Consider the following 17,257-nt stretch of genomic DNA (forward strand, 5'->3'; position numbering starts at 1 on the left):
AGCGCCCCCAGCTCTTCTCCCGATAGATTATTTCAACTGCCAGATTGTCTAGAGCGTTAAGTATAAATAAACACTGATTCACAGCCTCAGAAAAGGTGATAGTTGTGGGTCGCAGGTGAATGTAAAAAAGAAGCCAGTGCTGTAGAACTGCAGGTTCAGCTAGGTAAATCTTTTTCTTTTACAGCATTGGATCTGTCATAGATTCATATGCTTGAATTAAGATTATCCAAGCAGTACATAAACAGTGGAAGGCAGGAATGTGGCTTACCTTATAAAGAAAGTTTCTAAGCACTGCTAGCTGTACTGTTTCTTCTCTCTTTGTGTGCATATCTATGCAGTAATGCCGTGTGAATGCAAGTGTCCTCTTCATCGCGGTTTAGAAAATTTCTCTGAGGGGGATTCTGGCAAAGAGGGCAGTCTCCAATGCTTCAGCCCTTGTTGAATGAGCTGTGACTGCTCTGGAATGAGACCTTTTCTAGAGGCACGAGTCAGACTAAGGCACACCAGAACCCACTTGAATAGAGATTGCTTTCTTATAGGTTTACCCTTAGTAGAGGGACAGTAAGCTGTGAGGGACAATAAGGTGAGAATAGTTGATCAGTCTGATAGAAATCTTTTATACTTAGGATATAAAGTTTAAGAAATTTCTCACTGTCCAGCGACAGCAGTTTTTCTGCTGCAGTGCTGAGGTTTGGAAAAATGTAGGCAGAGAGAGATTTTGATTTAAATGAAAAGTTGTGACAACATAAGGGTTTAACACTTCGGTTTAGTGGTGAACAATCTTTCATTGGAGAAACATAACTATGGTTGTTTACAGGGTAAAGTCTGTGACTTAATAACTCTTCTTGCAGATGTTATTGCTAGGGGAAATTAACTTTTTCAAGAAGGGTATGGAACAGACGCTCTATAAATTGGCTAGAAGAGTGGATTCATTAACTCCTACTCTGTGGACAATATAGTTTTTGAAGGAAAGGGCCAAATTATCCTTTAATACATTTCTTGATGAGCCTTTCTGAGTATAGCAAGTTTTATTCGGACTTCTCAGAAATCTTGAAATTGCTGAAGATGTACCAGATGTCCCTGGGTGCTGTCAAAGTTCATTTTCTCATGTTGACTGCTAATTCCAAGCTTGAGTGAGTCACCATTGTCATTAAAGTCATACCCAATGCTTCTTGCTGTGTCCTTGCGGCTAGTCACTGATCCAGATAAGGATATACCACACAACCTTTTTTTCTTAGATCGGCTGCTATTACTGGATCCATACATTCGTAAACAAGTATGGAGACTAATACTGAAGTCCAAAATAAGGTAATTGAATAATAATGCCAACCCACTCTCAGAAATTGAAAGCATTTCCTGTACTTTGCATGAATGTGGATATTGAACTAAGCATCTTACAGATTTATTAATGCTAAGAATTCTTCTTTTTGAAGAAGGGTAACATTTCCATAAGCGTGATCTTTAGACAACTGTCTTTTGACGTATTTGTTGAGGTTCCTTAGATCTAATACTGGTTGTGAAACACCAGATTTTTTCAGCATATAAAAAGAACCTTGAGTAATCTCAGGTTCTGTTCTCAGAGCAGTACTTTTTCTTTGGCTGCTTTTTGTAGTAATTTTGCAGCCTCCAAAATCCATAAATAAAGGAATGAATGAAATGTGTGAAACAAGGATCTATTTTTCAAGAGATGCTTCTGAATGAATGGAGATGTTTTGTAAAGCTGCTCTAAGGAGTGTCTCAGTACTGGAGGATGTGAAGCTCAAACAATACTCTGCCACAGGTTTACCACAGATTAAAGTCATGTTTTAAGCTGCTTCCGGAATGACAGTCAGGACCTGACTGACCGAAGTTACAGAGGTAACTGATTCCAAGCCTTAGCCACCAGAAAAGAAAGAGAGTGCCCACTTTTCTCGACCGCCTAACCCTTGGCACTATCTCCAAAACAGCTGTGGCTGACTGAAGTGTCCTGACAGGTAGACAAATTGAAATCTTGCAGAGAGAAGAGTCTGATGAACCAGAAACAAAAACTTAAATAGAATCCTTTTCTTAATGGGCAGCCAGCGGAGAGATCTACGATGTCTAGGAACCAAGACATGCCATGGTAGTTTCAGAATTAGGCAAGCTGCGGCGTTCAGGACCACCTGCAGCCGGTTGGCCAGGACTTTGGTGAGCCTGAGATAAAGAGACTAGACATGATGCAATCTAGAACTAGAATGCAATGGAAGAACAGAAACTTCTTAGGAGCCCAAAGCAATTTAAAGCAGGGACCTAGCAAAGCAGACACCCGAGGTTAAATGGAAAGTATATTGTGAAACTTACCTCCAAGATTTAAAGTGAATGTGGCACAGGGCGGGAGATGTCGTGAATAAGCAGGCCAACCTGACTATCACCAATAAATTGCCCCTGACCCAAATAAAAGAATTTCTGTCTTATCAGAGTTGCACTTTAGCTGACTCATGTGTATTCACTCGAAAGCAGCATGAAGACAGGCTTTGAAAGATGCTTCATACGTTGACAAATTTCTCATGTAAGTAAGAAGCAGCTAGGGTGTCATCTTCATAGGAGAAGACTTTAAACTCATATGACTCAAAAAATGGGCCCAAGGGAGCCATGTAAACATTAAATAATGTAGGACTCAGTGAAGACCCTGTGGCACTTTTTGCTTAAGAAGTTGAATGGCAAAGGAGAACAGAATCAACCTGACTGCCTGCCCCTTTGAGTCTAAAAAGGACTCATTAAAGCCCAGTGCCAGGCCTCAAATCCCCAAGTTAGGAAGCTGTCAAAGATGGATGTAATGAGACAGTACTGTATTCCTGTGAATGATCATGAAAGATCAGGGTAGAATTCTTCCCTTGATCAAGTGATAGCTTGATATGATTTCTAACACAGCCGTATTCTTATTATGTCAGGGGCGGAACCCAGATTGGTTTTGATTTAAAAAAGTTGTGCTGTTACAGAAAAGTCCACTGCTGGCTGTTGACAAGCTTTACAAGTATTTTGGAGAGCGTTAGTTGTGGATGACATGACAGGATGCATTCTTTTAAGTGTCCTCCGGTGACAGTGTAGTTTAATTCTTACATGTGCAAAGTGAAAGTTAACCCTCTACAGCAATTGTTAACCTATCAGATTATGTTTTATATTCAGCACTACCTTGATGGTAGACAATCACATAGTATGCATTTGGATATATATATATATATATTCACTGAAAAAACCATAGGTTTCACACCAGTTATAGTTAGGAATTAGCATTTAAAAAACCTATTAAATTCACTGAAAAAACCATAGGTTTCACACCAGTTATAGTTAGCTGGAAATTTTACTGATATAAAACCATTGAAATTCCCACGTTATAGTTAGTTGGACTCACTATAACTTGCGCGCCTGCAATGCACTGCTGATGACGTCACATATTACATCACTCATGACATGGTCAGTGACATCACTCATGACATCACTGATGACACCATCCCTGTGACAGAGTGACTGACCTCCTTTCAGTGTAATGTAACCCCTGAAACACATATTCAAAAATAGAAACTAACATTTACAAAAAAGTGGCGATACCTATACCAGTTACAACAACCAATTCAGTAATTCAACCATTTATATACACATTTACTCATTCACCAACAGTTCTATATAGTCATTCATACATATACTCACTTATCATATGTAGTGAAACACCTTTACATCCGTTAACACACCGACAGTCTTCCAAAAGTTACTCACACATATACTCACACATGCAAAAAAACTATTGAACATCCATTTATTTGCATATACAGCTATACACACACTACCACCTTATTCCTAAGGAAACTTACACATACTTACTCTCTTAAACAATCACTTATAGAATCACATACTTATTTAAACAGGAACTCTTACAATCTCTCACTCTCACATTTACTCACTTATATAAATCAATACTCCATATACTAGAATAAAACATATGTATACACACTCATATATAAAACATATTTATTTTTTCAGAAAGACACACATTCTTTGGATGGTGTCATCAGTGATGTCATGAGTGATGTCACTGACCATGTCATGAGTGATGTAATATGTGACGTCATCAGCAGTGCATTGCAGGCGCGCAAGTTATAGTGAGTCCAACTAACTATAACGTGGGAATTTCAATGGTTTTATATCAGTAAAATTTCCAGCTAACTATAACTGGTGTGAAACCTATGGTTTTTTCAGTGAATTTAATAGGTTTTTTAAATGCTAATTCCTAACTATAACTGGTGTGAAACCTATGGTTTTTTCAGTGAATTTCATAGGTTTTTTAAATGCTAATTCCTAACTATAACTGGTGTGAAACCTATGGTTTTTTCAGTGAATTTCATAGTTTTTTAAATGCTAATTCCTTTGTATATCGAGTTTCTAACCTTTTTTTTTTTTACAATTTGCTGTTTTTTTTAAAGTATTTATTTTTTTTTATATTTTTTTTCTTTTGCGCTCTGGGTGCGCGCTCCGGGAAGCTTTCAGCTAAGCTCTCCTGTAAGCTTCTCCGAGAGCTCATCTGAAAGCGCACCCAGAGCGCAACTGTCGTTCGTGAAAAAAAAATATGAATGAAAAGTTAATAATAATGCAAAACATTTCGTACCATACAAATAAAATTTGTTTTTTTTAATATGGAAAATGATTATGCATTTCTATAAAAGATTGATGACGTAACTTCGGCGCGCAACGTAAGTGCCCTCGGAAGCGCATACGTGCGCGGCGCATAAACGCACGGAAAAGCGCCTACGATCGCGCCACGTTTGCGCCCCGGAAGCGCCTACGATCGCGCTGCGTAAACGCACCCGGAAGTGCTCCGGAGCGCGCAGCGTAAACGCGTCGGGTCATGTGACCCTCAAATAACACTTTTCATTGGTTGCTAACAGTTTTTTTTTACAATGAATGAAATCCCCACCCATTTCCTTCACTTCTTCTTTCACTTTTGTGACTGAAAGACCTGCCTTTTTTGCTGCTCCATATTCCTGGATTCATCATGGCTGCCAGACCATCCAGCAGTGAAGATGACTTCATTGATGAAGAGCCTCCTACCCCAAAGGTGAAGGAACATTTCATCTGGAAATTTTTTAAGTTTCCAGAAGGCCAGAAGAAGGTGAATGCACCAAAAGTAGAGTGCAGGATCTGCAAACAGGTCCTGTCACGGGGTAACCCCCAAAAAAAATACTCTTTTGGCAACTTCACCATGATTCGCTATGTGGAGAGGAGGCACCCCCAGAATTTTGCCCGGGAAAGTGTCAGGGCTCTGGCACAGGAGGTTCCCAGAGATGGGGCCTCTACATCAACAGGAGGAGCAACTTCTTCTGGAAGAGAACAATCTCAGGGGCAGGTAGCAAACATTCAACCTGCATTCAACCATGGGGTCGTCAGATGCAGATACTGCAATCAACTCCTCACCTATGGGGAGCAAAGTGTCCTGCTCATGGTTCGGGCATTGGAGAACCATCACTGCTCTTCCCACCCCTAATTTTTTTCTTTTCTTTTTGCTCCTGTTGAGCAGTTTCTATTCCCTGTTTTTGTTCCTCTTCAGTTAAAAGAAGAAAACCAAAAGTTCTTTTCAGAACTACCTCCAATTCTCATCAAAGAGCTATAATCTTAAAAAATGAAGAGTAAGTGAAATATAGTGCATTGATAATTGAAAGGAGAATGAGTAAGAAAGAACAGAAAGGTATGAGAGGTGAAAGGAAGTGAAGTAGGAGGACTGAAAGAAGGTGAGTGTTAGAAAAGAAAGTTATGACACAGTGAATAAACTGGAGGCCTCATTTCTGAAAAGTGACGCATCGCTACGTGAAAATAGCGATGCGTCACTTTTCTGGACGCACTCCTTATGACATTCCAGATATGTCATATTTAATATATGACTAATCAATTCGCAAGGAGTTACAGATATGTCAGTATTTCTGACGTATCTGTAAACACAAAAGTAACGCATTGCAGGAGTGCGTCACAAAAGTGACGCAACTCCAATAATGTGTCCTTTCACATGGAAAAAGCACCATGTGAAAGGTTTGCTGTGAAGCAGGCGCAAGATTTTGGCGCAACTGCATCCTAAAAGTGACGCACTGCGTCATTATTACCAAGCTTTTTGCAAGGAACACCCCCTCTGCATGCATTATACCTGACACTATTTTTTAAAAAGTGACGCATCTAGGTACATGGGTCACTTTTTAAAACTCTGCGCCATATTGTATCTGCATCAGGTATAATGTATGCAGAGGGGGCAATCCCTCGCAAAAAGCTTGGTAATAACAACGTACTGAAATCTATGAGATTTCCCTGCGTCACTTTTAGGATGCTATTGCGTCAAAATTTTGCGCCGGCCTCGCATCACTTTTATGTTTACACATATGTCAGAAATACTGACGTATCTGTAACTCCTTGCAACATGATTCGTCATACATTAAATATGACACATCTGGAATGTCATAAGGACTGTGGACAGAAAAGTGACGCATCACACCAGCAGTGTAATAAAATGTGCCTCGTTGCACTATATTTAAAGGATGCAACAGCATCCTAAAAGTGACGCAGTGAAATCTCAAACATTTCACTGCGTCGCTATTACAAAGCTTTTAGTGGGAGAACACCCCTTCTGCATGCATTATACCTCACGCAGATATAATGTGGCGCTTGATTTTAAAAAGTGACCCATCTACCTAGATACCTCACTTTTTAAATATAACGCAACGCAACACATTTTTTTACACTACTGGTGCAATGCGTCACTTTTCTGTGCGCACTCCTTATGACATTCCAAGTAACGCATTGCTGGAGTGCGTCACAAAAGTGACGCAACTCCAGTAATGTGTCCTTTCAAATGGGGAAAGCAGCATATGAAAGGTCTTGCCTCAGTCTAACACCTGCTGTAAAGCAGGCACAAGATTTTGACGCAACAGCATCCTAAAACTGACGCAGTGAAATCTCAAAGATTTCACTGCGTCGCTATTACAAAGCTTTTTGCGGGAGAACACCCCCTCTGCATGCATTATACCTGACGCTATTTTTAAAAAGTGACGCATCTAGGTACATGGGTCACTTTTTAAAACTCTGCGCCATATTGTATCTGCAACATGATTCGTCATACATTAAATATGACACATCTGGAATGTCATAAGGAGTGCGCACAGAAAAGTGACGCATAACACCAGCAGTGTAATAAAATGTACCTCGTTGCACTATATTTAAAAAGTGACGCATCTAGATAGATGCGTCACTTTTTAAATATTGCATAACAATGCGCATTTTTTTACACCGCTGGTGCGTCACAAAAATTGACGCACAGGAAGCGCAAAACTAACAGCGCAAGGCCTTCATAAATATGGTCCTGGATTTTCCCCGTGCTTCGCCGGTGCGCGTACCATGCGCTTCCCCCGCGCAAAACGAAAAAAAAATTTTAATGCCCTGCAGGACCCTATTTTAATCCCTACATCAAACCTAGGGGGTCAGAGGGGGTCTACTCTTCCCCCTTATGGTCATTTGCCCCTTTTTTTTCAAACCCCTTGTGTCTCGATTTTACCGAGACACAAGATGGCGGCCGCTCCGCACTGTTTAGAATGTTTACAGACAACTGAGATCCAATCAGCTTCCTGCGCGCAAGTCGCGTGTCGCGCCTGGAGCGCACTCCGGTGCGCGCACGGGAGAGCGCCTATAGATATATATATTTTTTTGAACCTAAATTACTCAAAATCCACTGGAGCACATATCTTGAGACATAGCAAAGGCACATCGGGCTACCAGTCCCTACAATTTTGCCAAGTTTGGTGGAAATCCATTCAGCCGTTCGGGCTAAAAGTGAAATCGACCGCCCTATGGAAATTAACATGGGGAAAACGCGTTTTGGGACCCCCCTTTTATCTCGGCCCCCGCTTGACGAATCCCCCCCAAACTTTCAGGGAAGGACCGGACCGCCATGAGACCATTTTCCTGAAAATTTCAGGCAGATTCGTCAACCGGCGCCAAAGTTATTCAAAATAGAATGTTGAGATTTAACATTGAAAATTATCCTAACTATAACTACCTACTGGCGACCGCCAGTAGGTAATATATATATATATATATATATATATATATATATATAAGAGAGAGAGAGAGAGAGAGAGAGAGAGAGATAGGGTATGATGTTTTATCCCAAGGTAGATTTTTGAAGATTATATGCTGGTTTAACTGTTACATTGGTGGGTCACATACAACTACAAGGCCGCTATTTATAGTGGTACTGGACACACAATATAAATTACGAAAGAGGGATTAAGTATGGATGAAGTAGAACAGTAACATGTAATTAACACTGGCTGTTACTTTTACAAGATGATGATGGGCTTAAATGACTATTATATATAAACGTGTTACTATTATTTAGTAATTGTTGAAGGTAAATGGGCATAGCTTTGTTCTGCATGAGGGATTATGGGTGATCCATTGCCAGTGAATCAATTTAGCAATGTATTAGGATTGAATGGGGATATGAATTTTCTACATTGGGGATGGGGGGCATTACATATACATATACCTGGTACTGTTATTTAGTAAATGTTGAAAACAAATGGTAATAGCTGTGTTCTGTATGGGGGATTACGGGGGTTACATGGTCACTGAAAATATATTTGGGACTGTATTTGGATTGTTACAGGTAGGTATGGTTTTCTACACTGGGGATGATGGGCTTAAATCGTTTTTACATATGCCTGCATCTGTATTTTCAAGATTACGGCAAGGAAATAGTAATGTCATAAAGATTTCTACATGGGAATAATGGGTATTCAATGGTGATAACATATACCTGCCACTGTAGTCTGTAGTATAGTGATGTGTGTTGAGTAAATGGGCATACATCTTTTTACATGGGTATGATGGGGGTTAAATTGCTGGTACATATGCCTGACACTGTTACTTTGTAAATGTTGAAGGTAAATCGGAATAGTTGTGTTTTGCATGGGGATTAAAGGCATTATGTGGCCACTGAATATATTTGGAAATGCATTAAGATTGTTCCAGGTAGGAAATAGGGATAGGGATTTTCTGCTTCGGGATGAAGGGCGTTAAATGGCTTTCACATGTACCTGCCACTGTATTGTCATGATTACTGTAAGGAAATGATAATAGCTACTTTACTCACAGGGGATAATGGGCTTTAAATTTCTGTTGAACACATTTTCCCCTATAACACAAATACAGCAAAATGGTTGTGGCTAAAGAATTGCCTGTACTCTGTTTGTCCTAAACGTCTAGGCTGTGCTCACTCTACAGGTCAACCGTAAACAACCTAATTTTAACAACAACTACAACCCTACAAGTTGAGGAGCACAAAGCCTTGAAGTATAAATATCCAGCTTCCAAGTGTTATATAATATTCAAGCATGTTTCATACATCTTATACACGTGAGACAGCAAAATCAATACTTTTTTTAAAAATGGAGAGAAAAAAATCACGCCCGTGTTAATTCTTAACTGTCTTTATTCAAGCGTCTTCAAGTGATCGGACAAGACAAGATGACACATCCAAACAAAGAGCCCACGCGTTTCGACCCTATTCACATGGGACTTCTTCAGGGCAAAAAAAGTAAAACTGAGGTGATCTAGCTTCAAGAACACCATAGGTCTTGATTTCTTCACACAGGAGCCATATCAGATACTCATTTATTCTGCTTGGGATAGTGAGTATAGCGATTTTCTACATGATGGAAGCCTTTGACAGGTGAAACGCATTGGCTGCGCTTTTGTGTTTTGGGTGAAGAAACCCGAATAAAGAAAAACTGCACTTATGACAAGGACCTGCGAGTTGTGTTTTGAACTGATTGTCAATGCACACATTTGTACTTTGCCTCTCTTTTTGGGGAGAAGACAAAATGGCTGTCCTACACATTCTCTAACTGGGAGGAGAATACCAGACCGGAAAGCCACCTAACGAGATAAGAGCCTCACAGCGGGAAACACAGACTGCCTCCTGCCACTAACACAGATTCCCTATTACAGCACCACTTACCCAGCTAAACACAAAAGAATGAAAAAAGTTATGGCTCAGAAAGTATATAAAAATACCAAAAAACCAAAACATAAAAACTGTACAAAAATCCACAACATTTAAAAACCCGCAAACACAAAAAAGCTCCCCTCCTGACACAAAAGCAATAGAAATGCATTTGAAATACTGCAATCCTGGTATGTAATTTTCCATTCTTACATGAGGAAGAGATGGAGGTTTCTTTAAGAACTCCGGGGTATGGCCATGACCATGACCATGTCTAACTATGTCAAACACCAACATCTACTGTCACTTTCTGCCACTCCTCTAAGAAATTAGAAATCCTGCCTCCCAGCAGCGGAGGGCGGAGGAAAACCTGGAAAAAAGAGGCTCTATTTTCTTTGTCAAATTTTGATGTCTGTTAGCCACTTTGTCGCCGGCTCTGCTTACTAGGTTGGTGGCTCTGCTGCCATGACTATGCGGACTGCTGTCCATAGTTCACATATTGACAGTGTTGGCAAAAAAAGGAACCTTGGTGAGAGGATCTTTGGGTCTGACACCTAGAGTGCATAAAGGGTTCGCTGGTCTGTAGCACACAAAGAGATCTTGCTGTTTCAGTATATGCTTTGGTGGATTGAAGAGTTTCATCCACTTTCTTTTCAAAGCCAATTTGACCTTCAAACTGCATATCCATACTCTTTGACAGGACTTTCGGCCAGAAAAATGTGCTCTCTAGCCATCCATAATCTCTTATTATTCAAGCATTTCGAATTTAGTGAAAACAACACACTGATAAATCTGCAGCAGCTTCAATGAACATGGTCAACACTTGCTCTTTGTGCTTTAAAATGGCTTTAGCTTTCATTCTGTTCTCTTAAAGCTGTTTTTCTATGAAGAGTGATCGGTGCCGTTGAGCGCTTCGAATCTCTAAAGTAGGTTGACTGCCACGTTCCCCAGTGTCAGCCAGAGCTGCACTGTTGTGACAGCAAGTTCATAAGAGCTAATGTTTCTATTTGCATCACCCTATAGATACAACGACTAGCAGACAGTGTTCCCATTATTTGCTGAGTTAACTGCGGTTTATTTTTTCCATATCAATCAAGGTCTGGCATATGTAAATAGCAATGTTGTACATGTGAATCGCTAGCCCATGTATATAATATAAAAGGTATAAAGTTCTGCGCTGAAACAATATACAATGTATCGGCACAGTCGCAGCCTTGATTTCTGTCGGTCGTTCTCATCTGAACTTGCAAGTAGCGCAAGCGGCACTTTGAAATAACCACATTTTAGGAGATATTTTATTTCATATTTCTCTTAGATACACCAATCAGCCAGCAGACGGCATACTCAATAGTCGGGTAGTTAACTACAGTCACTTTTTTCGATACAAATTTAAATCTAGTTTGAATAACAATGTAGCTTAGGTAAATTGCTAGGCCCGAGAAGATAATTCTTGGTACAAAGTTCTGTACCAAAATAAGATCAAATGTATCCACCCAATCACAGCCTCGATTTCTGTCTACAGAGCGCGCCAGATCTTACGAGTAGGTTGACTGTCTCCCATATATTAATGGCAGCCCGCACTGCACATTAAACAGAACAGATCATAGTATTTCATGTTTATTCGCACTCTATACAGACGGACTTTGTTCCTCGCATTTAGTGAGTAAATAAGCGCTCACATAGATTATGATCTCATTTATCCAAAAACAGACTCAGTACACATTCAAATTGTCATCTCTGCACATATTCCTTTTAAATCACATCGTGCAACTGACGGTTTTATACATGAACGGTGACCTCAGACAGTGGAAATTAGAAAGACAGACTAATGCAGACATCGTAAGGATCAGACTGTGCTTTCATTTTGACAAAGAAAAAGGCATTTTAACAAAGAGTGATGGCATTTCTCTCAGAAAAGAAACATATTGTCTAAGAGGAAACAGAACATAAATACTCAACACATATAAAGACATATGTGAAGAGCTGTAAGTGAAGGTTTGAAAGGATTTTTCACAAAAAAGATACAAAAAAGAAAGAGCTTGGGGCTCCACGATCCTGCTGCCAGGAGCTGGAAAAAGAACTGAAGCAAATGTCACTGACAGAGCAAGATAAGTCAGTGGTGGCGTGCGCTTCCTTAAAGGAGAAGTGTCCGTTTTTCAACCTCTATTGCCTGCAGCTTACCTTGCTATATTGCCCTCTTATGCTCTCTCTTTTCTTACAAAAAGGAGTGTCACAGCGTTTTTCTTGTCAAAATTGTTTTTTTAATTACTTTTCTAAATTATAATTGGCTGTCTTTAAAAAAAAAAAAAAGTACAATAAATTAATAGTGGCTAATATAGTAAGAAATGTAGTATATTTTTATTTTGTAAAGTGCTCTGAGATCCCACACGTGGGTGGGACAGTTCAATGTTTATGATCATCAATGGAGCTTCCCTGAGGAGAAGTGCACCTACAACCGAACAAACACATTGAGTTGAGACCACCAAAAGCATTTAACACGGTACTGGGCAAAGATTGCTGGTTGAAGTCAAGTTGTTTTACACCTGCAAGTAAAAAGGTCTTAAAAAGCAGTGACAATTTCTGCAGTGATTCTGTAAAGTGAACAGTTTCCGAGTCAAAATGAATTAACATGAATGCACTTCACAGCGATTAGAGTACAAAAGACGCTAGATGATAGTAATGTGTTTTGGTCTTGTCTCACTGAGATCAGATTTAAGCTAATGAAGTAAAGAAAAAAAGTACCATTACAGTGGTATAAAGTCTATTATAACTACAATATAAAAGAGATGCGAATAATGCCTATACACTCTATTGCTTGCAATACGGTTGCCTGGTGATGGGCACAGAGCACTGATAACATAGAAGCAGTTCAGTATGCCATCTCCTTACCTGGTTTAGCATCAGTTACTCCATCAAGACGGAGGAGACTGGGTGGGCGTTGGCAAGCAGCCTCACAAAACTGAAACTGAAGCAAAAAGTCTCGCCCATATTTCAGCCGGTCTGAGAACAGAGAACATGTATTACAATAGCAGATGCTCCCATTACCATGTCAGATATCAAGATCATTATCTGTACTCAAAGCCGAATGAAAATACTAAAACATGTTTACTATACCTCCAGGATCTATGAAAGAAGGCTGGGTTAGTACACTGGTGACTCCCGCATAAAATATCAGTGCAGTTCGATTCTGACAACACATAACCAATAACAAATCCATTTTCTACATGTATTTTACTCTCTGTGATTAATCGAAAAAAGAGAGTAGAGAGAGCTAATAGCATAGGGTGCCTTAACTTTAGACACATTTCCAATCATTGATCGAACAAACGAATGTATGGTCATGTGTTAATATTAATAGGTAGCATCAGTAGAAAGGAAAACTTTACATACCTGCAACTCTGATTCTCCAGCATTGGCATCTTTCACAGATTCACATGCTTGAATGATTCCCCCGTGTCAGACTGGGAACACCCGGTAATAACATCCATGCAGCCTTCTACATTTACACTTACTAACATTGTATTTTAAAAATTTTTATATTATTTTATGAAAATGCAAACAAAATACATCATCAAAAAAACAGAAATACATAGTGCAGATGTTAGAACTGGCTATTTCTGGTTGGCTAAGGCTGACGCCAAAGCTAGGCAGAAACCACCATTCTAGTCAGGGCAAGGAAGTCACAAGCCAAGATAACCCCTGCTCACCCCCTTGGTAGCTTGGCACGAGCAGTAAGGCTAAACTCGGAGGCAATGTGTAAAGCATTTGCGCCAGCACACAACAGCAACAACATACTGGGCACACCACAAAAGGAACTCCACACAAGGTTATTATAAAATAACTTTTGTATTGTAAAAACACATCAGATAGGATCACACAAAATACATAGTGCCAACTGGCACGGGCAATATTCACATGGGATTATTTACACAGGACAGGGCCACGTGGGCGCCTGTCAGAATCAGCACTTAGTAGAAATGAAATACTGTCAGAGATTAGAATAAAAGAATATAAAATCACTGTAGCACAAAGTAACAGTTATAAATCACAACCAGTAACTACTGGTAACAGGTACCAGGACCTCACTAGGACCACCTGTACTAAAAAGAACAACCACCTAAGAATCACACAGCATTTAGGGGTCTAGGAAAGAACACATTACCCATGATGTATAACTATACATTCAGGGGAGTAGTAAAGGGAAACACATGATGCATAAACCTACACATTCAGCGGTGTTAAGAATAAGGCACATGATGCATCACAAATACTTTCAGAGGTGCAGCGCTAGGAGACACATGACGCCTAAAACATTCAGAGTTGCAGCGCAGGGAAAAGGAAGACACATGATGCATAAACCTACCCATTCAGAGGTGCCAGAGCAATACAATAGCGCATGATGATTAAACATTCAGAGGTGTAAGACAAAGGAAACACATGATGCATAAACCTACACAATCAGCGGTGTTCAGAACAGAGCACATGATGCAATAAAATACATTCAGAGGTGCAGCGCGAGAAGACACATGATGCCTAAAACATTCAGAGGTGCAGCGCAGGGAAAAGGAAGACACATGATGCATAAACCTACACATTCAGAGGTGCCAGAGCAATACAATAGCGCAAAAATCACATGATGTCTAAAAACATTCAGAGGTGCAGGAATAACACATGATGCAAGAAAACACATTCAGAGGTGCAATAACCATACAATTGCGCAAAAACTCACATAAGCCACTACCTGTGGCAGTCCCTAGGCCAACTGGTCTTGTTGGGGCTAGGACGCCATGAGTCTCAATGTCAGGGCGCGCTGCCATGCAGCGCCAGTCCAAGCACAAGCCTAAACGTAGTAGGTGCCCACTACTTGCTGGGCACCTGAGAAATCCCAAGACCTAAACGGTGCAGCTGCCCACTAATTGCTGGGCAGCTGGGAATCATCAAAACTGCGCCCCGGCGGGAGCCACACAGGCTCTGGGCACTCCGCAGAATGTTGGAGCCACACAGGCTCTGACACTACGCATGGCCAAACTCAGGCTCTAAAACAAATGCCCCCAGGGAGCCTCGTGGGCTCTAGACCACGTTGGGGCAACCCACTGCCAATCGGGCCGCCCTTAATACACCACACTAAGATATGCCCCCTAGAGCCCTCGTGGCTCTAAACAACTGTGGCGTCGTTGGAGCCCTCCCTCTCTGGGGGCTCAAGATCCGGCAAACATCGCTGAGCCTTTCAGGCTCGGAAATTCCAATGCCCCACGGTGCGGCCGCTGCCCACTGTTCAGCGGGGCAGCGGGAAGGGAGAAGGAGGCCTAGGCCACGGGGGCGAGCACCGAAAGCGTGCTCCGACACACCCCCCAACCGCCTCCCACAGAGCTGCACTCACCGGGGCTCCTTGTGCTCTCGCCGGTCTGCGGTGCAGCGGGGGTAGGCTAATCGGCATCTGATGAGCAGACTCTGCCTCCAGCGGACTCTCCTTGCTTTACCCGGTCCCCCGTCTCGGGAGCGGGACTCAGTGTGGAGCCAGCAAGGCTCCCGGCGGCAGTCTCTCTTCTTTCTGCTGTGGGGGCTGGCACCGGCAATGTGCCTCGGCCCCCCTCCGCCTCTCCTCCTCAGCTGCTACCCGGCATTAACGTGCGGTGGGGGCAGCGCAGCGGCCCCGCTTAGGAAGGCAGGCGGGGAATCACGATCCAAGGGGTGGCACCCTCGATAAAAAAAACAATAAAAATAAAAGCGCTATTAAGCGCTTGGGGCCAAGTAGCACTATAAGTACAAATAAAGCGCTCTCCAGCGCTTGGGGGCAATAAAGCGCTCCAAAGCGCTAGAAAATAGGCAGAGCGCTCCCAAGCGCTAGGAAAGGCAAATAAAGCGCTCCTAAGCGCTATTGACAAGCAAGTTCTCCAGGGGTTAGGGAGAAGGTCCAAAAGGGATCCTAGGGCAAAGCAAAGTCCCCCATCAGCCCAGGCAAGGCAGAGGGGTCCCCCAGAAGTCCTCCAGGCATCCAGGGGCTGGGCAGCGCCCCCCCTGGTAGATTCAAGTCAGAAACAAGAACCTTTTGGAAGGAGACACAGCCCCTTCTTATACACAGATAAGTCTTTGAAGCCTTTGTGGAGGCAGTGTGAGAACCAGCTAGAACTGGTTATAGGGAAGTCCTGTCAGTATCAGGGACAGAGGTGACAGTCGCCCAGCGGGGGGGTGGAGCCAGCATTGTGGCAGGTAGGCACAGCCCTTCACTATCAGGTGCCATCTCCTCCCACTTCCCTGGCAGCAGATGCTGCCTTTCATCCATGGGCTGACTCAGACAACCTCCTGGGCTCTCCAGCCCCTGTCACCCTCAAACCAGACAGTCAATCCACAAGCAGGCCCAGGCACTCCTGGACCAGGCTCACCAGCCAATCATACGCCAGACACAAATTACACAAATATACCAACTTCTAAAAGTGGCACTTCTAGACTAGACACAGTCATGCCGCATATACCATTTCACAGCATTCAGTCTCACGAGTTCTCTCATACCAAACTCGCCCCTGCACTTCCCACACATCAGGAACTACCATGGGCATACATATTCCCCATTCATTCCTATGAGAGGGCAGGTCACTCCCCACACATACACAGAGAGCTCAAGCACTTTACACTGTACCACAGTGAAAAAGTGCGCAGAGGCCTAAAATCACCACCACCAGGTTCCAGAAACAGGCTAGGAAAAAGCAAAGAGTCTCGGGGTGAACCTGCCCAAAGGGCCGGGTCCAACAGCAGGCATAGTGTATGTATGTGAATGAGTATGGGGGACCGTGAATATGGAGTTTTGAACTGTAGAGATAGTGTATATACGTTTTGTACAGACTATGTCCTTGGCAAAGAACTATATGTGTTGTCTGTAATAATTGATTAATGTTCATATTTTTTTCAGTCTTGCATCTGATGAAATTGTAGACTGATGTACAAATGATAATAATGTAACATATTATGTAAAAAAGAAATGAAAAGCTGAATGCTTTAACAGAACAAAAAATGAAATAAAATGTGACGAACAAAAATAAGAATCTTTTGTGTAGCAGAGCAGTTCTTTGTGCCCCAGGTATGAGCTTACTATAAGCCTTATGCAAAGAAATATAGGTCTAGAGGGATAATGATATTGTTGGTTCCATTTTTCCCCCCTTTCCCTGACCTTCAAGTCATTTGTTTTCTAGGGGGGTGCCACAAACCTTTCCAGCATTCATCCAAGGAAACATTTATACTTAATGCCAGCAATATTAGTACTTTAGA

The 17,257-nt window shown here is 41.8% G+C and overlaps 1 protein-coding gene across 3 annotated transcripts in view; it reads right to left on the reverse strand.

Annotated features, from left to right (window-relative positions):
• ANGEL1 (angel homolog 1) overlaps positions 1-17,257 on the reverse strand; it is a 377,662-nt gene that overhangs the window by 110,406 nt on the left and 249,999 nt on the right. For all 3 annotated transcript variants that reach the window (XR_015299914.1, XM_086937537.1, XM_086937538.1), the window contains exon 7: positions 12,884-12,994. Coding sequence is in view for 2 of the 3 variants with exons in the window: in XM_086937537.1 (XP_086793663.1) it covers positions 12,884-12,994 (111 nt within the window). In the remaining variant the exon portion in view is untranslated. The remainder of the gene's footprint in view (positions 1-12,883; positions 12,995-17,257) is intronic.

This window comes from Lissotriton vulgaris, chromosome 9 (assembly GCF_964263255.1).
Source record: "Lissotriton vulgaris chromosome 9, aLisVul1.2, whole genome shotgun sequence".
Lineage (NCBI taxonomy): Eukaryota > Metazoa > Chordata > Amphibia > Caudata > Salamandridae > Lissotriton > Lissotriton vulgaris.